Source organism: Athene noctua, chromosome 21, assembly GCF_965140245.1.
Source record: "Athene noctua chromosome 21, bAthNoc1.hap1.1, whole genome shotgun sequence".
In the NCBI taxonomy this organism is placed as follows: Eukaryota; Metazoa; Chordata; class Aves; order Strigiformes; family Strigidae; genus Athene; species Athene noctua.
This window is the reverse complement of record NC_134057.1, coordinates 12,051,579-12,067,777: the sequence shown is the minus strand read 5'-3', so window position 1 is coordinate 12,067,777 and position 16,199 is coordinate 12,051,579. Positions and strand designations below refer to the sequence as shown.

The following is a 16,199-nucleotide window of genomic DNA, read 5'->3' as shown; positions in this document are numbered from 1 at the left end:
GTGTTGGATGATTTATACTTCTGCAGTCTTAAGGTAGTCCAAACTACGCCTCTGCTGTGTAAAAGGTAGGCTTACATAGAGGTGTCAGGTGGGTTTTTTGGTCATTCTCAGTGTTTCTTTCCTGAAGAGATCTGTTATCTGTTGTGGGAGCAGGTTTTCTTTCAGCATCCTGGATTGTAACCATTTTTTGTTTGTTAGGTTTCTTCCTCACTTTTTCTTCTCCTTCCTCCTAATTTATGTTGATTTTAAAACATGCTACCCTGTGTCATATAAACTTAAAGAAGTTATGCATTAACATTTGAAATTTTTTTTTTTTTCCCTTTCATCTTTCCCTGACCACCTCATTCCACACCCATTCCTACTATCAGAACTTGCACAAATAAAGTAATCTTTGCCTTAGGAAGATTTACATAGGAGAACAATAGGGCAGATGGTTTGTAAGAGAAATGATCTTCATGTTTCCTTGGGAATGGTCGAGAAGCAAATGCGTCCTGGTTAGGGCAGGCATTTGTCTCTTGTCTCTCCCAGCTGAGCACTGAACTTGAACCTGTATGAGCTAGGTGATATATTGGTGTAAAGAATGACTGTTAGAATCCACTCTCCCTGTTATTTAAAGACTCAGATATTTAAGTGTTTCTGTGTGTTACCTGGACAACATTACCTGAGAATTATTTAAAAAACAACATGGCTGAGGAAACAAAGTCAAAAATTAATCATTCACTGCAAGAGGAGAGAGAGAAATACTGTAATGATCAAGTATTCGTGTCTGGACTTCTTTCCACAACCTCGAAATGGGATGCTGGAGGAATTGATTGACATAAGGGTTCATCTCCTGCGAACTTTTGACAATGATTACTGAAGTATTTTGGAACCAGTATATTTGATTAATCAGCTGATTTATTTTTTTTTTTCTTGGCCTTTTCCACACTTCCAAGAGTAGCAGTTGTGCTCTCCAGAGGGGATATTACTAGGATTTTTGCTACTGCCGCCAAAAATCTTCTGGCACAAAATTGCTGTCTGAGTCAGCTTTGTAACATGACAAATTCAGAGACAGCTGCAGCAAGGATATGTTAGCTGCCTATTGGACAGCTTCTGAGTAGACAATAAATATCCTATTAGTTATAAAATGTCATTTAAAATAGCCTAAAACAATAGATGATTGTGAAATATTGTGCTTATTTTTCTGGTTAGCAGGTTGAAAGACGTGTAAGTGATGTCGGGTAGAACAGTTACTCAGTTGTGGCTACACGTATTATATTAGCACTAAAGAACAACTAGAAACAATCAAAGGAGGATGATGCACTTTTTGTGTTACCCTTTATTACTCAGCTGTTAATTGCTCATATTGTATGCTCATATTTCAGTGATCACAGCTGGGGTTTGTATATGTTTTCCCCCAGTGCGGTGGCACTAGAGCAGTGAATAGGATGTGTTTTCCAGTGGAGAGGTTGCAGAATGGAATTGGGCTTCCATTGGAGGTGTTCAGTGTTGCATTTACAGAACTGGACTTCTGTTGCTATTGTCTTGTAGTTCTGTGAGCATTATTAACGCTGCAGTTTGTGAGTTAAGCTACTAGTTTAATTGGCTTATTCTTTACTTCAGTCAACCAGAGCCTGCAGCCCTACTTTTTTATGTCTAATTATGTTCCATTTCTGTGCCCCAGCCTACATTTAATTTGCACAGAAGTGGAAATGAAGTTGTCAGTGCCATCTTGCAACCACTCTCCTCCCCCTTACTTTAGCTATATCAGATGCCAACACTGCTGATTTGTTGAACCTCAAGCTGTTTTGTTTAGCAGTGGAAAGCTGACTGCTTTGCAGCCATCAAACTGGTACAGTGAGACACAAAGTGCTTGAGATATTGCCCAAATATCTCATGGGTAAAGGTAGGAGATACCATTTCAATTATATACTGAATTAATCTAAGTAATAAAACAAGGGTACAACTTTGATGTGTGAAATCTCATGTTCTGTACTAGCTAACACTGATAGATGTCTAGGTTAACATGCATTTGTTTCAGGAGTGGAGGAAAGCTGAGGAATACTTCTGTTTTCTACTTCAGGGCTAGTTTCTTGCAAAGACCGTTTTACTGGAAGATGCATGTTGCAATTGTGCTTGGTCTGTTTTATCAAAACTGATTAATTTTAGAGTGGAGAGAACTGGAGGGTGGGACTGCACCTTACTGCTTCTCAGAGCGAGAAGAGAAGCTGCTGCAGATGTTTCGTTCCCCTTCTTAATATGAAATAGGGGGAAACAGTGAATTCCATAAAATATCGCAACAGTGCAAATCTGTTGATGCTATTTTAACATCGACTTTACCCTTTTTGGCAGGCTAGTAGTGGTCACTTAGTTCTGTTATGCTGTTTTCATTGTAACTTCAGTGTGAATGAGGATTGTGGTTTCTGTGGCATTGGAATTTATACTGCTAGAAGCCCACCCTGCAGACCTTGTGTTTTCTGAGTAATTGTGTAATATTGGAGGGGAGAAAAAATGGCTGTTTATTTTCTCTCAGTTGCACTGCTTTATCAGGTACATGAAATAAGTCGCTTTTTAAAGCTTTAATTAAAAAGAATAAATCATATTTTTCCTTAAAAAGGAGAAGCAAAGCATAAGACCTACAACATTTATTTAGTCCTTAATTTTCTATTCATTAACCTGAATGTTTTAAAGAACTTTAAAATTCTAGTTAGTATTTAGTCTCAGGAGCATTTTTTTGCTCATGATCTTCAGTGGAGTTAAATAATTAGCAGAATGCTCTTAATCATAGCTTTCACAACTATTTTGTTGGAGGGTGCACTGTAAAGGCTGAATAGGTTATTTAAAACCAAAAAATTGTAACTCGTACCAAAACAAGCAGACTATACTGTAAAAAGCTGAGGGAGAGTATTTTTACTGCACAGCACTGCGCTTGCCTGCAGTAATACTGTTGTTGCTCAAAACTGAGTAAGGATGAAAGATGTGACAGCCAGAAACATCAGAATGCTCTGACAGCTAGAACTGGGGCGAGGTGCAGGGTCGGTGGGGTGCCATGCTCTCACACCGTGGGTGCCTGGAAGTGACATGTAAGTTCTACAGTTAACGGTAACCAAAACTCCGTGGCAGTCAGTAATGTGCCTGTATGTGCAGATACAATGTCAGAATCTCAGTGTATGTAGTAAGTAGGAATATTAGAGGAGGAGGAGGGAGGAGGTGATAGCCTGCTGGTGTGGGTTTTCAGTGGCTGGCTAAGTGCAGACTCTGAGGCTGGAGTGCTTTGTGTGCTTCTGGTTCTTCGGTCTCAGGAGGAGCTAATGGAATGTGAAGGGTTAAGGAAGAGTGACGATGACTTATTAGTTTACTGACTTGTTGTCACTGTTGAAAGATTGAATTAAATTTCCTCTCTTGATGATTGTGGCAGGATAGAGCTGCCATAGAGATGACTAGATGTGGTAGGCAAGTGAGTTATACTTTTGGTAGCCAGCTTTTGTATTAATTGAGTTTCTGATACTTATAATCTTCTCAGTAGCATTATATGAACGAGCTGTGTGCGTGTCTCTCTTGCCTGCCAGGGATTGAAGTCTAGCTTCTGGAGTTGTAGTAGCCCACATGAGAACTTCGTTATCTGGGCTATTCCTTATGACGGTGCGCTGACTTTGCTAGGTTGAAGCACTGTGGATGTAAATTATAAAGCTGTGTGTAACTTACCTCATTGCTTGCATTAGAGAACGCTAGCCTGTAGAGTTGAGCAGTTTATTATTCATGATTTTTTATATACATGATTTCAGCATGTGCACATCTCACAGTGCCATGTCAGAAATGGATAGGAACGTGTTCTCCTTCCCTGGGAAAGAGGAGAAATCTTGTGAGGTGAGCCATACACAGGAACAGAGCGGCACAGGATGAAGGAACTGTTGCAAAGATACTTTACCTTCTTATACCTATCTCCTTTCTGTTCTGGAAGACTGAACTGAAGGAATCAAGGCGAGGAAACGAGATTTAAAGAAAAAATATATAATGTAGGATATATGGACTTCTTCATGGAAGGAAGTGCTGAGAGTAATGTTAATGTTTCATAACCTGACTTTGGGTGTCATGCCACAAGGATGTCAAAATGATAAATACAATAGTGAATATATTTTAGGAATGCCCAGATCTTCAGAGCTGAAAGCTTTGTAGGTCGGTTGTGAAAAGTCTGAGTTGTATTCTTACATTCAGAAGAGAAAAACCAACATGCTTTCTCTGAACTGCTTGTTGTAGTTAATAGCCTGAGCAGATTTACAGTTGTGTCACTTCTAAATACATAGAGAAATCAGTAATTTCTCAGCCATGTCTGGATAAATTATATATAACTTTCCAAATAATCTCTACATAAAATTGGGCTTTGCAGTGGAGATTACTACCAGTGTCATGGCAATGAATATCTTTGTATTATGACATAACGTCTATTCCTTGTACTTTCCATAGCACTTTTAAATTTCTATTTTAACCTTTGTATTTTGTGAATGTTTAGAAGGAATAATTTATTTTTAAAATATAAAGGTGAGTAATTGAATTCTTATCACACTTCAGGGAATTTGCAGATGGTCCTAATGAGCTGTAAATCACAAAATACTTGTTCCCAGAAGAATTCTCTTACAAGACAGTTAGTTATTCTTAGGAATGGAACATTGCTTCAGTGTTGATAATGTTTGCTCTGTTGCTGTTGAATGCCTACTCATTGTAACTTCCTATTACTTTACAGCACTAGTGCCTACCTAGCTGCTATCTGCAATATGATTACTAGGTAAGGACAAAAACTATTGGAGAGGCCTGAGCAGTCAGGAGTCAGTAATATCAGTGAATGTCTGCTCAAGCATTCATCAGTATTAGTTTAACAGACTTTTGAAAGCAGAAGTCACACCATGCCGATAGCTGATAACAGTGACGCATCCTTTTATACTAAGCCATAAAATCCCCTTTCCTCTTCTCAGAAGTGGTTTAGGCATATCCGCAATGTTAAAAGTTACATCTCATTTTCTTATCCTTTTGGAAAGCTCTTTAAGGGTATTTAAGTCAGAAAAAACCCAAAACAGTTCCCATCCTTTATTTGGCATATATTAAACTTTCAGTTTCTAATAAGATACTCTCAAGGAACTGTTTCATACTTCAGTGGAACTATTTCAGTTGTGTAGCTTTAGTTTGCTATGTTTTGGTTTTGTGGTTTAGGTTTGGGGTTTTTTTTTTCTTTTTTATAAATCCACTCCAGGGTATTGTCTTATCTATTATCAGAGTTTGATATAAGGAGGCAAAAAAAAAATTATGAATGCGAGTGACTGTGCACTGCAACAGGTGGCTTTAAGGGGTCGTAAAATCTCTATCCTTAGGGATTTTTAAAAATTGGCGAGACTTACTACAGCATCTTGATCTTAAGATCAGAGTTAACAGTACTTTGAGCAGGAGTTCTGATGAGATATCTTCCAATTTAAATTATTTATCATTTTGTAGAAAAACATGTTGGTAGTAGCTTGGTTTGCAGAAAAAAGAGAAATCATTCATTTCTTTCTTTTTTTTTTTTTTTTTTTTTTCTTCTGTAAAATACTCAAGTGGCAGTTATGTGCCTGAAAATTAATTGAGGGTTTCTCAGCTGTGAGGACATAATTTGATCTGGTGATAGCAGCAGCAGAGCAAATGATGGGTGGCAGGATGCAGGGAATGCTAAAGGTCAGATCAGTCAAGCTCCAGGAGCGAAGACAATCAGTGTTTGGGATCTTTCGGCTAGGGATGTGAGCTGTCACATGCTCCTGTGCATGGATCTCAGCTTGCCTGAGCAGTGGGAAGGGTGAAGCAGGCTGGAAAGGGGCACCGGGACAGCACACTCACCCCCGTCCTGAGACCCACAGGAACTGTTCTTCTCCCCTCCGCCCTCACTGTGTGCTGACGAAAGGGGTTGATAACGCTGATGAAGGAAAAACATCTTAATTGTTTTATCCAAAAAAAAGAGGAGATGATTTAATTAAGCTTTAATTTTATGTTGAGATAAATATAAACTCCAATCTTAATCTGGTTCATGTTTACCAGTATCTGTCCACTGCAGAAATATTTTTCATAGTTAGCTATTACACAGTTTTCACATAAAAGTGAAGAGCCTGTGGAGCGTTAACTGATCTGGGTTGGCGATTGGAGTTGGTAGAACGCACTGCTGAAGGGTTTATTGCCAGGTTGCAATGACAGCTTGAAAAGGATAAAGGACCTGGACTGTTGGTGTGACTTGTTCCATCGCCTGACCCCTGTCGCAAGACAGAGCTGCAGGTGGGCGCGGGATGGGGCTGCCGGCACGTACCAGCACAGATGCGGAGCTCCAGGGTTTCCCTCAGTGCCTCTCTCCCCTGGTCCTTGCACCTAAACTCTTACCCCACACTGTGCTTCACAGGCAGGAGGAGAGAGAGGGCACTGAGGTGCAAGAAAGAAATACATTTTGGAGGACTGTTAATTGGGGGTTTTTACTACACGTAATTATGATTGTAACACCACTTTTTATACTCCTTCGGTAGTAATATTGAGTATTTAGTTCATTGCACTTCTCTTGTATTTTCTTTACTTGTATTTCCTTCTTCTCTATTTCCTCTTAGATTTCTTTTTCTTTATATTTTCAAATATGTCAGATTTGAAAGTGCAAAGTTCTGAAACTCTTTAACATACAAGGCACTCCAACCAAATCCAGTTAAAGTAACGGTTCTCCCTAGGCAATGAGATGTGAATCCTCCCGAGATCACTTGAAGCTGAGCATGAAAAGTAAAGGAAAATTATTTTGATTAAGGCAACTTTATTTTTATTACTATTCTTATAAATTAACGATCAATCATTTCTTCAAACTCACGTTTTCTTCAGTAGCCAAACTAAGCCAAAAATGTTTCAACACAGACTTCTTGATGTGCTCTACTCTAGATTTGATGCACTAGGTTTCATGTGAATTTTATTACTTTTTTTTTCATTGCAGAGGGCTGCGGGTTGCAGACATCATAGATTTAGTGTGTTACGCTTGCTTTCTCCTAGCATTTCTTAACCTATGCAGAAGTGCTCTGGTTTGGTTTGTTGGCTTTTTTTTTTTTCCCCCCACTAATTTTTGATGGCATCAGCAACTTCTGCACCCCTGGAAGCCCTTTTTTTTAAAAAAAGAAACTTTTGCTTTCATGAAGTGACTTAATTTAACTGTATCTCAGTTTCTCTGTCTATTGGAGACTATTTCCTAGAGCTATTTTGGCATCCCCAGAAGGGTGTCCCCTTTTTGTTCACCGGTGCCATCCAGTCTCAAGGGCTTTTGGTGACATCAGGGATGTCGGTATACTGAGACGGGGGAAACTGCTAGGGGTGGAAGGAGGGAGAAGCCCTGGTGGGGGTGGTGGATGCACTTCTGTCACAATCTTGAGTATGCCCCTTTTTCACTGAATTCCCCTCTGAATTTCTTTCAGATCAATTAATGAGAAGTTCTACCAAAGGACACCTGAATACCTGTCTGATTGGCAAAAGCACTCTGCACCTAGAGTGCCCATCAGAACCGTCACAACTCAATTTTCAAAATAACTCTTCACATTGAATGCTAAAACCCTTTAGAGTTTTAGTCACTCGTGTTTCTTTGGTTCCTAGACGTTGAACTTCTCAAAAACCTTGGCCTTTTGTGTCTCACAGGGCGCTCTCCTGAGTCATCTCCCACGTGTTCAGCTTTCACTGATTTCAGTTTGATCTGTACTGGAGAACGCAGCCTCTGATGTGCAGTTCTGCACATGCATAGATGAAGTTCGTTGGTATTTGGGGTTCAGTATTTAAGTTCTGACAGATGTGATCAGATAATACATTCTGAAGTGCTGCTAGCTTTATTTTTCTGCTTGTGAGTTTCCGTTGCAAGGAATCATTAGGTGGGCATTTTTTTTGTATGTTGTTTTTAGAAAATGTGGTTGCTTGGGTTTTTTTAAGTCGTGAAAGAAAAGGCTTATTTTAATGTGTAAGAGTTTTGCAGCAAGCAGGTTGTTCTCAACATACGATACTTTGCTAATAGAGCACTAGCACCTTGAAACTCCCTTAATATATTTTTCAAGATATGGATTAGTACTTGTGTTTTGTGATTTCAAACTGATAAAGTGTTTTGAAAATGTGAACAACATTTATTTCTGGAACAGTAACACATTAGGGATCAATTTTGGAGTCACTGACAACGGAGTGTGTGCTGATTTTTGGAGAGATGGCCGTCTCTGATTGCGTGTACGCTTCTGGAGCTTGAGCCATTGTTTCGGTGTGGTTGTGGGTGTGATGCTGTGGCTGTGTTCTGGTGATATGGGGACAAAGGCAGTCTGTTCAAGGATGTGGTTGGTTGTACCCACAAAAGTGTTTCACAGGAACGTGCTTGTTGAGTTAATATTACATGAGCTTTCTTATATAATCTTCTGAAGTAGATAAAAAGGAAAAACATTTGGAATCAAAGCCTTTAAAGTGTTATTGGATTAAATAAAATTGTCTGGCACAAAATGGTTAAGGGGTAGCTCCTTGAATAATCAGCATTTAAAACTTAATTGCTAGTTAATTCAAAACTGTCTCTGTAAATGCAGTAAAATATTTTTCATATTTTCATTAAGTTTTGGGTTTTAATCACAGATAAATGCATGCAAAGCGTTCAAGTTTAGACTAAGAATCCTTTTATTGTTTTAAAAACGAAAGTTTTGATTTTTAGATATCTTGAGGTTTTTCCTCCTAATCTATTAGTAGAATTTTCAAATTCAGTTGTCCTATCAGTCTCCCATGGCTAACACCATCTGTGCTCTGCATTAAAAATGAGTCTGTCTTAAAATGTTTACTGTACAGATATCGACAACTTAAGAAAGAGTTACCATTAGCTGAGGCTAAATCATAACAAACACTTGCAAGTAATATTTAAATTTTCCACCCCTTCTCCCTTAATGAGTATTTTGCTAGGGCTTGGCATCTTCTCCTCCTACCCACATTTTGTTTACTTCTAAAATTACAGGAATAAAAGCTTTAGGTTATCCGTGGTTTAAGATCCAGGGTATTGTGAGTAAACAGAGTTTACTCACCATATATAAACTATTCTGTATAATCTTGTTTTTTCTGCAAGATACTTTCTAGTGGGGCTACCTCATAATTCTGAATTATCATGAGAAAAGCACCATGTGATCATGTAAACTACGGGGAACCCTGGTTATACCGAGTCATTGTAAATATTTTGGTGTTGACTTCACTGAACATAAAATTTAGCTCTCTCTATGCTATTTAATGACCTTTTCTGTTACCTTCTTTATGAAATGCAATAGTCATATGAAAATATATTGAAAAACATGTTGGAGATTTTTGATAAGTTTGGTTTTTGGTTTTTGTTTTGGTTTTTTAACTGGACGTGCATTGTCAGAAGAAGTCCAGTTGTTTGTCATTGGCTTTTTTGTAGTGCATTTAAAAATGGGATCTGTGATTTAAAATAAGCATCTCACTTTTTGGTGCCTCGGTAAGTCAGTGGTTCTCAGATAAATGATTTATAGATAACAAGAAAAGCTACTTTGCATGTTAATGCTGAATCCGTAAAGCTGGCAACACCCAGTGGTAGTCAAAATTTGCAGTATTTTTTAAAAAGTCTTCCAGTGTGTAAACTGTGGCATTAAACCAAATGCGTTGTCTTAAATACTCCTCCTTGGTGATAACCTAAGTAGTTGCCATAGCTGTGCTAATAAGTGAACGTTACTATGGAGCTCCAGAATTTCAGTGCCTGTCCCTTGTGTTTCCATCCCTTGTTCTCCAGGCTGATTTCTTCACTCCCTCTACAGCAGCTAAGGCTGGCTATATGGAAAAAAAAAAAAAAAAAAATGTTTGCAATGAAGTGTATGCTTTAAAGCAAGCATCAAAAACGTGTTTTATTTTGAGATGCATCCAGTAAAATCCATTTCTAAAGCCAGAGTGCTGTGAAATGGATGGGATGGCTGGGAATGGTTGCTGCTGCAGGCAGCACAGAAACAGCTGCCACAAATGCCACTGTTTCCCAGGATATTTTAAATCTTCCGTTCTCTCTTTTCCTGCATTTGTCCTTTGCAATTACAGGTTTATTGATATCAGAGCATAGTACTGGAAACAATCTGGTAGCCTTGAAGGAGGTGATGGTATTTGTAGTATCCATATTATGGCTTGAAGATCATTCAATAAATTAGCTATAATGAGCCGTCCTGTGCTGGTATAAACATGAAATAGATTAATGAGACACTACAGTCACTAACATGTCTTTAGACCAAGCTTTAGACTTTCACAAATTAACATCTGAAAACTTCCTACTGAATTTTTTTCAACATTCCCAAATGACTGCATTTTTTTTTTTTTTTAACCAGCTCCATGCTTCTAAATAAAAGATCTTGAAGCCTTCCTTTGAAATGTGAACTGAATTCTTGTTCGTTTGATTAAACAGTGGTATCCGAGACTTGACAATGGTATATCCACTTTTGGAGTATGGCAATCGTGCATAAAGCTTTGCTGATAAAGTGAGACAAGAAAAATAGAGCAAAAATGCCTAGGAATTCTTTACTCCAATTTAGTTGGAAAGACTCCAGCAGAAATCAATAGCCCCTGCTGCTTCTACATGAAACACCTGGACACTTGGCAATTAAAAAAAAAAAAAAAAAAAAAGACAACTTCAAGGGATTATGGATTAATTCCATTTACGTACTGAATTCAAGGACATCTGAATGCTTAACAGAAGTTCCCTTTTGTTACCTATAAAAGTCTGCATCTGTTACGTTCAAAGACTAAAAATAACTTAAGGGGCTGTACTAGTAGTTCTGTGAATGCCTAGGTTTTATCTTTTTTTTTTTTTTTTTTAAATCAAACCTCAATAGAATGTGGATACTTAGAAGACTTTTGAAGCTATGAAGGACAATAGGACAATTCAACCATGGAAAATTCAATTCAGTATTTGATTAGGAGCTAAAAAAAACCAGGGGGAGACATGGAGGGGAGCAAATAAGATGATAGGATTTATTAGGAAAATAATCAGGAGAACTATATAGTCTCTACAGTGTTTTCCATTGTTTTGCTTTTTTCTATAGTTCTGTTTAGCACAAGTTTTTAGATTTTTTCAGTATTTAATGAAGCTGTCACAGAGTGTGTTTCCCCATGAGGGCACTATGAAGTAACAGCAGGATTGTAACCTTTCAGAAGACTCACGTATCCTGTATGTGAGTATATCCAGCAGAAAGTACCAAACAGCTCCAGGGATTTCTAGGGTGTCAATTAGTAACACAAGGTTTGAACTTTTGAGTGTTAGTGACTGACCTTTGTAGCTCGGACATCTGATCTTTGCAGACCAGAGATCAGCTCTGCCCAGACAGGTGTTTCCATGTGCAGCAACCTGGTGAGACTTGCACCAGTATTTGCATGACAGAAAAGGCTCTAACTGAAAACTGACATTTAATGAGACTGCATTCATTAAAAAAAAAAAAAAAGTTACAAATTATTGTGTACTTTCCAGCATCAGTAGTGCTTTCCAGGGCTGTCATAAGACAGCGTCAGCATCGTTGTTACACAACTGTTGTGCTTAATTTGGAAGACCAGAGACAGAACTCAAAACAATGCAAGAAAAACATTTAATCACATCCAAGAGGGGAATATGAAATACGACAACTTACGCCCGTTTATAAGTAAACCAGACTGGGCTTTGAGGGTGGCATTTTGACTCCAGCCCCACATTCCTGTGCACGAGCAGAGCACCACGTCACTGCTCTGGAAGGGTCAGAAACTCCAGTTCTGCAAGGATGGCTTGCTGCAGACGTTGACCATAGTTAGCAATTTGTATCAGCAGAGAAGTCCAATTACTTGTGTAATTGCCATTAGTACTCAAATTAAGCTATGCTTAAGCTATGCCGGTGTAAAATGTCACATGCTCCATCTTAGTTCTGCTCTGACACTGCTGAATTGGCGAAAGCTTCTACTGTGGGCTTGATTTAATATTGAATAATATTGAACAGAGATGTGATTAAAGCAGAACAAAACCTTTGAAGAGTATATTTAATCTAAAACTTTAAAATGCTGACCTTGACAAGGTATTTTTGGGTTAATTATGGTGGAAGAGGAATATCCTGCACTTGAGGCACTGTGCTCTGAGAATTCAGGTCACTACCTCAGACACTCTCTGATACTGCCTGTGTCCTTAGTTTTGCTCTCATTTGTGGGGAACATCTCGAGTTACCTTGGTCTAGGTAATGCGATTGCCTTCATAAAGGTGTTTGCAATAATTGTTTCTTCAGAGCAGGCTGACAGATAAAACTGTTATGGTCTCTAAAGCCATATCCAGTTGAATTGCTGCTCATCAAACAGTTTGAGTTACGTTCTGTAATTATCACAAGTGCTTTCAAATAGTATCTTCAGGTTTTTTTATTTTAAAAGGATAGAAATATGCCTGATTACTGTTGTTTAATTTTTGCCTCAGATTTTGAATGGTTATTTAAGTGCTCTTGTGTAAAATTGACCTTAAAAGTTGTAACTGGGCTATCTTTCTTCTACCTCAAGATACTTTCTTACATAAAGTCTTGAATTCTTGAGTTCAAGCACCTTACAGCATTCTTGAAATGTCAGCAGTGATGTGCTAGTCATATGTGTCGTACAAAGATTAGGGTGTGAATTTTCTTATTCTTTCAAATGTATGTTATTAATCTTTCTTCACTTAGTCTTGATAACAAGAAAGACATAGCATTGTTTTCTTTAAAATACACTAAGAATGAGAAAAGATTTTTCTGAATTATCTGAATTTTCTTGCAGAACCATACTTACAGGTGTCCTGTAGTTCAGTGGTTTAGATTTCAGCATTCAGCTTGGTGTCAGCTTGGTGGACATTTACTTTGTATTGAGTCATGACCAAAAAGCAAGTTAGTGTGTTTATATAATTTTGAGTTTGCAAAGTTCCACGTGCATGGAGCAGTGCTTTCTTCCTTTAACAGCAGGCAACAGTATTTTGTGATCCTCTGTATGGAGTATAATGAAATGTTCTCTTAAAATTTTAATATATATTAGCATATTAGATTCCGGTCCTTGTCCCTGCAAAGTGAGTAGGAATTTAAACTTTGAGTATTAAGATTGTATATGAAGGTTGAACCACGGCACCATGGAAATCATTGTGTACTTTGAAAAATCACACTTCGTTAGAAAAATCTTGTCTTAATAAAGAAAATTAAAATATCTGTCAGTCAGATATCTTCCTCTGAAAATTTCACGTTACCGTTGATTTGTCCACCTGCATTGGAAAGGCTAAAGAGATTTACAGAAGATAGGAATGATGGATAGTTCACCCTGACATGCTGTCAGCCTAGTACAAATCTCATCCAACTGCATACCCAACAGTCCAGACTAATCATTTTTTTGAACTGTGTTGTGGGGGTGCTTGAATGGGTCTGTAGAAATACAGGGATGAGGTACCTGAAATGACCCAGTCTGTGGTGCTTCTGTTTAAGTTCTGGGCAAATTCTGTAATTGGTGAATGAAGGTAACATAGTCCTAAGGTTTTTGGCTTTTTTTTTTCTTTCATTGCTGGGGTTTTATGGTTGGTTTTTTTTTCTTTTTTTAGGTTGTTGCTATATTAACTAATTTTGCTCATTTTTAATGAAAAAAAGTTGTGTATTTAAAACCATATTCCAGTGTATTAATACGAAAATATTGTTCTGGTTAAAGAATACAAAATAGGTGTGTGTGAATTTTAGAAGGGATACTTTGGATATTGGAAGTGGTTGGAATTATACTCAGCTGAGTCTAGTTAGTTTTCCTGCTAATATTTCCAAATATGTTTCCTTTTGTGAATCGTTTTAACAAGCTTGATTGCGAATAGTATTGCAATCACATTGATGTCTGCTCGCTCTGTGCTTTGGCTTTCTGTTAATTAGTCTGTCTTGATCAGTTGATGTTACTGAGACCAATTTGATCAAATTTATTTAACATACACTTTAAGAACATCCAATATTTAGCATTTCTTTCCTTTTTTTGTTTTCTTCTTAGGCACTACAACGTATTCCACTGAGCGATCTGAGCACTTTAAGCCATGCAAAGACAAGGATCTTGCATATTGTCTCAATGAAGGGGAATGCTTTGTGATTGAAACCTTAACAGGATCACACAAACACTGCCGGTAAGTCATTTGCAAAGTCACAAAGAAGTCTTCTGTCCAAGGGAGACAGCATTAGAAAAAAAACATTTCAATATAATATAGAAAGTTATAAAGTAGTGGAATTTGCCTCTGATTTGATTGCATCCCTCACAGTTGATGGGTTTTTTTTCACTAGTCTGTAATATTTATAAATAGAAACACAGAAATATAAAAAGCAACATTCTGATTACTTTTATAGATAAGAAAATTTTCAGTATTCTGTTTTCTACTCATATAAACAAGTAAGGATTAATGTTTTGGTTTGGTTTTCACATGTTAAACTTTTATGGTCCTCTGCATACCCGCAGTGTTCCTTTATTTTGGATACTCAAAGTAGAGCTTTGACAGTAGCTGTATGTGCTGCTCATTGCAAGAGAGGAAGAGTTGTCAGATCGTAATTTTAAGAATTCGGGTTTCTTAAGTACTGAAAAATAAAATGGCCAGTAGTAGCCATCTGAACCTCCTGTATCGCTGTTGTATGGTTTTTATGCTGCTGAACTTTTGTTAATGTCTGTGACCATCCCGAATGTATTTAAAAGAATATCAGAAAATAAATCCAGATCACCAGATACAATTATTCTAGATGTAGTGGCCAGTAAAAGGGAGTGATTTGCAGAAGAAAAACTGTAACTACTACTTAAAGATGAGAACAGAAAAAATTCTGAACTATTCAAACCATCTTTTAAATAGAAGTGGTCCAAAATGACAATGTGTACTTAGGATGTTTTAATTTACTTCTGAGATGCTGTATTTGGCATACAGAGGTTGTATTTAAGATGCTTATATGCCCAGATTCTAAACCTGAGCATCTAAATATATAGATATCTCTAATATACATAATAAAGAGCACCTACCATACTCTGAAGCTTTCCTGAATGATTTGGGACTTAAGCTGCTAAATCCCACTGAAAGGAGAAGAAAAAGTCACAAAATCATATGTGCCTATTTTGAAAGTGGAGATTTATGGATTTGAAGACAGACGAACATCTGCTTATCATCAGAAGAATATTCCTAAGATTTTTATTTTTACTACTGTGCTGGTAATTTTTTCTCGTTCAGGTGTATACGCTTCAGTGACCATTCAGTTCCTCTCTGTATTTCATGTTTTCTTATGACATGCTTATTACTTTAAATATTATGAGCCATTAATCGTGGGAAAATGCTTACTTTTTCAGCTTCTATCATGAAACTTCACAGGTATTTTTTTCTAGAGCAGGTGTGTGATTTTCAGTCTTTCCTAAGGTACCTTCAGTGGTTAACAAGGGAATTACATAAATCAAATATTTAAGCATTTTTGATTGTCAGAATATTTAAACTGGACAAAACTGATACAGATTAATAGCAGGGAGAAATGGATATATGAGAATTTTCAGTTAAGTTGGTGAACTTCTTAGCTAATTTCTTTGAACAGACTAGTAAACTGTATGGGTTAAGCTTAAATATCTGCAGGAGTGTATCTGCTAGGAGAGCTGTCTTCAGTGGTGGTTGGTTTGTTTCAAAATCTTTGCTGTTGTCTGCCTTTGCCAAGTTCTTGTCTATTTGCTCTGATTCTAATGGTTAGAAGCTTTTCCCCGTAACTAAACAAGCCACAGTGGTGAGTTTTCATTCCTTCCACTCGAGTGAAATTTTTTCATGACCTTCTCTTGTGTTACCCTTCCACAGGGAGATGCGGGTCCCAGTTGTGAGCCTGTGCTCTCCCCTGTGTGACAGATACACGGTGCTTGTACAACTTTCAGGCGTTGACACATTCTCTGGGAATTAAACATCTGCTTATTTCAGTGGGTTCTTTGAAGTGTGCAACACAAAAAGACATGTATAAGGCAATAAAAATTCATATAGCAAGAGAAGACACATTTTAAAATTTAAAAGACGATTAAACTAATTATAATGCTTTGTTTAATTCTGTGAGGACCTTCAACACTGCAAGCAGCAGCTTGTTCAGAATCACTTTTATGATTCTGATATGTATGTCATTAATGAAGAGAAACCTTTAATTTGACCTTCAAATTCTGTATTTATATCTTGGTAACAGATCAAAATATAATCACTGTCAAGGCCAGTGCTGTGG

At 37.5% G+C, this 16,199-nt stretch overlaps 1 protein-coding gene across 2 annotated transcripts in view; it reads left to right on the top strand.

Annotated features, from left to right (window-relative positions):
• The window catches only part of NRG3 (neuregulin 3), a 363,575-nt gene that overhangs the window by 141,753 nt on the left and 205,623 nt on the right, over nucleotides 1-16,199 (top strand). For both annotated transcript variants that reach the window (XM_074924288.1, XM_074924287.1), the window contains exon 2: nucleotides 13,984-14,113. In XM_074924288.1, the coding sequence (XP_074780389.1) occupies nucleotides 13,984-14,113 (130 nt within the window). The remainder of the gene's footprint in view (nucleotides 1-13,983; nucleotides 14,114-16,199) is intronic.